This window comes from Pimephales promelas, chromosome 4 (genome assembly GCF_988280905.1).
Source record: "Pimephales promelas chromosome 4, fPimPro1.hap1.1, whole genome shotgun sequence".
Lineage (NCBI taxonomy): Eukaryota > Metazoa > Chordata > Actinopteri > Cypriniformes > Leuciscidae > Pimephales > Pimephales promelas.
The window spans coordinates 43731333-43738812 of record NC_142772.1 but is presented as its reverse complement, the minus strand read 5'-3'; the positions used below and the strand labels follow the sequence as shown (position 1 = coordinate 43738812).

General features: G+C 34.6%; 1 protein-coding gene across 1 annotated transcript; it reads right to left on the bottom strand.

The window, feature by feature from the left end:
- Positions 1 to 7: 7 nt before the first annotated feature.
- Positions 8 to 7428, bottom strand: vsig10 (V-set and immunoglobulin domain containing 10). The gene is made up of 9 exons (XM_039658332.2): positions 7125 to 7428; positions 6526 to 6819; positions 5457 to 5762; positions 5034 to 5318; positions 2916 to 3194; positions 1384 to 1497; positions 1287 to 1299; positions 799 to 941; positions 8 to 392 (listed from the first exon to the last, which is right to left on the bottom strand). The coding sequence occupies exons 1-9, from the start codon at positions 7216 to 7218 to the stop codon at positions 289 to 291; spliced, it is 1632 nt and encodes a 543-aa protein (XP_039514266.2). The 5' UTR covers positions 7219 to 7428; the 3' UTR covers positions 8 to 288.
- Positions 7429 to 7480: the final 52 nt, after the last annotated feature.

Here is a 7480-nt window from a genome sequence, read left to right as displayed (position 1 = left end):
AGACATATTCACCTATACATTTTTATGGAAAGCAATCATTCAAAACCAATTCATTGACAATAGCATTCTGTAACAGCTCACTGACATACTGTAGTATAAAGTAGTAAAAGTTTTAATTTCACTATTTGAAGCCAGTGTATTAAAAACTAATACTGAAAATAAAGACAGGGCCTCTTTAAAATTTGAAGTTCTTTACACAGATCGCTAGAATATTATACAAGTAAAATATCACACACCAAAACAAACAAATAATTTAATACAATTCACAATTTGTGATTTTCTGTGTATTTATAGCGGCCCTTGACCGTCTGCTAACTGATGCGCTGCTTCGGTTTGATCTGGATGAGCTTGACCGGTGTGTTCGGTACTGTCCGCATTCTCTTCATGACTAACTATAAAATAAACATAGACTTGTTTCAGCAAATCAGAAAGTCAATTCATCATCAATATCAAACATGGTATATTTTACAGCTGAGAATAAAATATTCTCTCTGACAATTTTACTATTTTCAAGGTCTCCTACGATAGGTTTACATGCATCCAAGGTCAAAAACCATTTTAATTTTCTCATAATACAAATTGACATATGTCTTGTATATGCAAAGACATCTCAAACAATGACATATTTGCATTAAAATGTCATAACTGAGCAAATGACACTTAATGACAGTTGTCACAAACATGCATAAACCCTACTTAATATTCAGGACATATGTCATGTCATGGTTATGAAGGTATCATGTTAGTCCCCTTCAAGTAAAGTGTTACCAAACAATATTCAGAAAGCCATTAACTTACTTGATGGAATTCTGTGAATCTCTACGAGTGTGGTCACATGTCCGTTCGTCAGCGGGGGGAGTTGTTGAGCAGAATCACTGAAAATTTCCTCTTCATCCGAGTCCACTAAACTCAGTATATCCCCTCTGTCATCATCTAAATGACTAGAAAAGAACAATTATAATGCCTAAGCTTTACACATCCTTATTGACACGTTATACAGTTGTAATCAAAATTACTCAACACCCACTGCAAATCAGGTTTATTTGCAAAATTTAGCAACAATCAAACAAAATTACTAAAATTAATTAAAAGTTGCATTTTCAGTTGAATTTGGGGAAGCCGCTTGAAACATTTGTTGTGTTGAGCGATTTCAATTTCTTTTGTTTGATTTGCTCATTGCAAACAGAGAAAGTCTGTAAATGTTGCCAATAAACTGTATGTGGGAAACCACTCAACTTGCTGTAATGCTGTAATGTTTTGCAGTCATTTTCAGTGGTCAAACTTACCTGAATCCTAAACCTGAAAAACAATAAAAGAAAAAAAAAACATTTATATGAAGAATCTTCATTTAAGCAGTTTTATTTAGTATGGAAAAATACTTACCAATGCAAATTCTATCACGCTTTGAATATACCGTCACGCCGACAACGATTCCCGTCATCATTACCAAAATGGAGATGAAAACACCAACTACGGCCCCTCCATTACCTGCAGATGCTGAGAATACAGATTAAATGCTGTCAAACTGTCCAAAGTCTGAAACTACTTTTCATAAAAAGGAAAGGGAATTTTGAGGGAGAAGATTTGATACTTTGAGGAAAATGGAGAGGTACTACAAGACAAGAAACATCTTGTCTGTTCACATTCATGCACAGGTGTCAAAGCTTTAGCATTGCAAGTATTTGAAGTATCTCCGGATCTGAGCTCTGATGTATTATGTAAAACATGCAGCTCATTCTTAAACAACTGAATTCATTATCCATCCGCTTTAAATTCTGGCAAGAACATGTCTGGATCATTTATATATTTCTTATAGAAAATGAAGCCTGTTGTAAGGACTATTAAGATGCACCATGACGATATTTTCATGTAATTTCCCCCCAAATTGTACCATAATGCAAATGAGATATGTTCAACTAATGCAATAATATATATACTTTGTATGCATGTATGTATATATATATATATATATATATATATATATATATATAAGGGATGCACGATATATCGGCCACATTATCGGCATCGGCCGATATATGATCATTTTTAATGTTATCGTTATCGGCCCAATAAGAACATTTAGCCGAAATCTAAAAGTCGATAAATTATGTATTATTTCCTTCAGCTGAGGCACTTTAGATGTGCACTGTTCAACATGATGCTTTTAAATTGCTTGAAATATGATTAAAATCACTTTAAAAAAGGAAAATCCAGTTAAAGTGCAAAATGTGCAGCGCAAGTGTGTCATATCAGCTACACAACATTAAAATAAGAACATCATAATTGTGTTTGTATCTTGGCTTTCAATGAGGAAAATCGAAAGTTGTCTAAAAATTTGGATTTAGATTTATCGGCCAAAATATCGGTTATCGGCTTTCAAATATAAAGAATTATCGGTTGTCGGTTTTGGCCAAAATTGTCATATTGGTGCATCGCTAATATATATATATATATATATATAATATATATATATATATATATATATATATAATAGACACCATATATTATTGCATTAAGTGATTTTATATATATATATATATATATATATATATATTTATTTATATATAAAGGTCATCTTTAAAGAAGTGTTTCATTACTATGAGAATCTCCATAAAGTATAAAGGCAATTGAATAAAATAAAAATAAAAAAATCATCAGGAATTTGAGGAAAAATATATGGTTGCCATGACAATGGGGCTACAATTTAAAAATATTAAGTCGAAAAATATGTTCATATATTTAGGTTCCTATATCGTATAAAAATAGGTTAGTATATTATCAGTTTTCTGTTGGATTTGAGTTCAAATGTAATCTGGACTATAATAAAAGGATAATGAAGGATGCTAGGATGCTATACTATAAAAAAAATATATATACCGTAAAAGTATGGTGAAAAATTCAAGTTTGTAACTTACTCTTCACATTAAGAATCACCTCTAGCTCTCTTGCGCCAAGAGGGTTTTCACTGTAGCAGTAGTAGATCCCTGCATCGTCCTTTGTTACATTGACTATAGTGAGTTCGTAAATGGGTATTTTTTCAGACACAATATATTTCATGGTGTTGTTGATGACATCGTCCATTTTCTTCCAGACGGTCTTAGCTGGCGGGAGAGCGTTGGTCTCAGAACAGCTGAGGGTGATGGTACTGCCCTCCAGAGCGGTTACCAGGGGGTTTCCTGATGGAAACGGAATCTCTGGAACACACGTCAAATATATGGTTTCAATTCAGCTGGAGATGCAGTGGAAAAGAGGATAAGCAAAAGCACAAACTGTACTTTTTTGGGAAAGTATAAAGATCAAGAAACCTTTGTGGCATCCAATGGGGTTGCACACATATACTGGTTTAAAGGAGTAGTTCACTTTTGAAAAAACTTTTGCTGATTATTTACTCACCCCCATGTCATCCAAGATGTCCATGTCTTTCTTTCTTCAGTTGAAAAGAAATTAAGGTTTTTGTTGAAAGCATTCCAGCATTTTTCTCCATATAATGGACTTCAGTGGGAACCAGACGGTTCAAGGTCCAAAAGAAACTTTATGTACAAACTGCAAACTTGTTCAAAGGGCTTTAAACGATTCCAGACGATGAATAAGGGTCTTATCAAGTGAAACGATCGCTTGTTTTATAAATAAATAACAAAGTTTAAGTTTTATAAGCTCAAACGCTCGCCTATTACGCACTCCTGTTCGAACTCGTTCATCAAAATGAACAAACCTCTTTCCGAGTCATTTGGTTAATTCGGCGAAAGAAACGAACGAATTGATTCGGAAAAAGATTTGTTCATTTTGTTGAACGAGTTGGAACAGGAGAGTCACGAACGTGCAACACAGAACAGAGCAAGGTGAGCGTTTGATCTTATAAAACTTAAACTTTGTTATTTTTTTTAAAAACAATTTGCGATCGTTTCACTTGATAACACCCTTATTCATCGTCTGGAATCGTTTAAAGCCCTTTGAACAGTTTGCAGTTTGTACTGAAAGTTTCTTTTGGACCTTGAACCGTTTGGTTCCCATTGAAGTCCATTATATGGAGAAAAATGCTGGAATGTTTTCATCAAAAACCTTAATTTCTTTTCGACTGAAGAAAGAAAGACATGGACATCTTGGATGACATGGGGGTGAGTAAATTATCAGCAAAAGTTTTTTGAAAAGTGAACTAATCCTTTAATGTTGTTATTTTTTACAATTATGCAGTCCATCACGCCATTGGTTATTCCAGCCCACTCAAACAAAATGCAATTTGACTTTCAAGTAATACCTGGGCTGATATAAGAACAATGTACACTAGGGTTCAATACGATTTTTTAGAGTTTCTTCTGCTCACTAAGGCTACATTTATTTGATCAAAAATACAGTAAAAACAGCAATATTTTAAAATGTTATTAACATTTAAAATGAATTTTTTCAATTTCAATATATTGTAAAATGTAATTTATGATTTTTTTACTATACCTTTTTTAGGACGCTTTGATAAAAGTTGAAAAAAGGCCTTACAAACCCGTAAGACTTTCGTTCATCTTCGAAAGCCAAATGAAGATATTTTTTATGAAATTTGAGAGCACGTTTGAGCTTTCTCAAGAACCAATGAGGTTCATTCTCGTGTTACGCAGCACGTTTGAGCTTCAGCAAGAACCGATGAGATTTGTTCTCGTCACGCCAAGCATGAATTAATTCTGTTCATCATATAAAGCAATCCAGTCTCTTTAGAAACTCTGGACTAAGTCATTTGATTCATATGAATTAGTTTTACGATCTCTCTATGAACATTTTGAAGAGTCAAAGTGGAAGTTGCGTAGCTGTCAATGGAGGGACCGAAAGCATTCAGATGATATTTAAAATACCTTTTGGGTTTGGAATGACATGAGGGCCGGGCGAGTAATTCATGACAATGTTTTCATTTCTGAGAGAACTAACCCTTTAAGTATAGAAGGTAAATCTCATGTAAACATATCTGGGCCATTTTGTTTGCATATAATCTGGGCCATATACATTCAATGATTCTCATCACTGTAGAACTGAGCAAAAAATGCTCTTACCGAGGTTAAAAGAACAGGATTTCTCCACTCCAGTTACATGAAGTCCAGTACACTTCACTTCCTCTTTATCATGCAATATATGCCTATTCACAAGAATCTCCAAGCGTTCTGTCTCCTTGGACGTGAAGTTGATCGTGGGACCCTTGGCTATTACAGATTTTTCATAGACCTCGTGCCAGTGCAGAATGGGCACAGGGTAACCTCCATACCAGGTACATATGAACAAGACATCTGATGGTTCATTTCCCACCTCCCAACTGCACTCCGGATGCCTCTCTGGAGCATCTGAAAAAGATATTACAGACATGAATTGAAGCAAACAAATTATATATAGAGTACTGAAAATATTCTCTAGGTAAACTGAAAGAAGCAAATAGAGTTGCTGCAAAGCATCATTTATGAGAATACATGTCTAAAACATACAGTAAACGAGGAGTTCCTTGCTCTTGTTCACAGTTGTCATGGAGAGGGTATTCTGGGATGTACAGGTATAAGTCCCTTGATCTTGTGGCTGGATTTCGCTTATGGTGAACTCAAGGGCCGATTTGTTCCCAGACGCCCTGTCAGGATTATCCTGTGCCAAATTTTCAACTGTCCATGTCAAGTTTTGTGAGGGATAAGACTCACTGGAGCAAATAAAATGCACATCTGCACTTTTATTGACATATAATGTTCCATTCTTTAGGAGAGTTGCTGGACTTATGTCTAGTGATATGTTGGTTGGACCACCTGAAATATAAATCAAATGCAATAAAACATTAATATTAATTCATTTGACTCTCACAAACCACATCTCATTGAAATCATAATCAGATGATGTTCTTTGGGACTTCAGAATTAACAGAAGCACTTATAACAAATGAGCATAGTTTTAAAATTAGTAAAAATATTATTATATTTAAAATAACTGTTTTGCATTTTAATATATTTTAAAATGCAATTTATTCCTGTGATCCAAAGCTGATTTTTTTCAGAATCATTACTCCTTCAAATCATGCCTATTTTGCTGCTCAATAGATATTTGTTGTTATTATATTATTATCAAAGTTGAAAACAGTTGTGCTGCTTAATATTTCGGTGGAAATGGTTATGCTTTTTCAGGACTGTAAAAAAATTCAATTTATTTCTTTTTTTTTTTTTTTCAAAAACCCCAAAAATGTCTTTACGGTTACTTCTGATCAATTTAATGCCTCCTTGCTGGGTAAAAGTATCAATTTATTTCAAAAAAACTGTTCAGAGGTAATTTTGTGTTTCTGTAATCTTTAAAATGCTCAAAGGAACTAGACTGATTACTTCTTGCGTTCAGTTAGTAGTTGTTATGTATGGAGGCTATCCTACGCATCTGTCACATGGTGGTTTTCTAGATTCATGCATAGCAGCTAAACCAGAAAAACCTGTTTGAAGTCAGACTCCCTATCTTGCAGAAACTAGACACATCCATTGCATATCAAAGCTTTGCTTTGTCACATTAGTATGATTTAGATATCCATACCGGCAATTTTAAGCTGGACGTTTGAGTGAGTTTGCCATGAGCTGCTGGGATTACTTGTTTGGCATTCACATGTATACAGCCCTTCATCAATATACAGAAGGCCACTGATCCTCAGAGAACCATTGTTTAAAATGGAAAGATGCTCGGATGGATTCGAAGGGTTTTGGGTTGCAACAACAGCTCCATCTTTCTTCCAATGAAAAAGAACTGAAGACATATTGACTGGGTGGTCAAGACACTGTAGTGTGGTATTCTCGCCTTTCTGTCCGATAACATACACCTGCTCCTCAGACACTACAGGAAGAAGGACAAAGACAATGTGCTTTAGAGCAGTAACTGTGATCACTTACATTACATATGCAGCAAAAGTACTAGGTTTTACCATTGTTTTTCTGAATACAGTGCATTTGTAAACATTAATTGATCTAGAAGTGAAATGGTGTCACTTAGAAACAATTATCAAAAAGTATTAGGGTACTACCATGGTGTTTGGACAGGCACTATGGTATTTTTGGAAATCCAGTGCCATGTAAATAAATACTAAGAATATCTCACTTTAAAAAAAAATTAAGACAGAATAAATGTACCTGTCAACTCACCTGTTTGGTGTGACAGAAGAAGCAGATAGAGAATTATTGCAGCAATTGTCATTATAGGATTGTCTGGATGTCCCATCGGGTTATGGGATAACATATTTTCCTTTGCGAATTCGATTGAGTTTCCTTTTGTTTCGCAGCAAACCGCATAAAAAACTTCTCTATGACTTAAATAAATAACCAGAAATGTTATTAAGATAAAATCGTGGCCGTTCTAATTTCGCTTCAGGTATTTTGTGTTACGTTTGATCCATGTCCATCTTCAACCAATCCGGCTGTTTACTTGCGTTTCTCTCCCGGAAACTTTGAAATTGCTGTTTGACCACACCCTTTACCTGCGCTCTTAAAGGGACAGTTCA

Bases quoted from the DNA above. Each gene is read 5' to 3' on its own strand.
- vsig10 (XM_039658332.2), bottom strand. From the start codon at position 7,218: ATGTTATCCCATAACCCGATGGGACATCCAGACAATCCTATAATGACA. The intron at 3,195-5,033 runs GTAAGAGCATTT...CGTGTGTTCCAG, and splicing joins ATCCTGTTCTTTTAACCTCG to AGATTCCGTTTCCATCAGGA. The intron at 393-798 runs GTAAGTTAATGG...TTTATTTTATAG, and splicing joins GATTCACAGAATTCCATCAA to TTAGTCATGAAGAGAATGCG.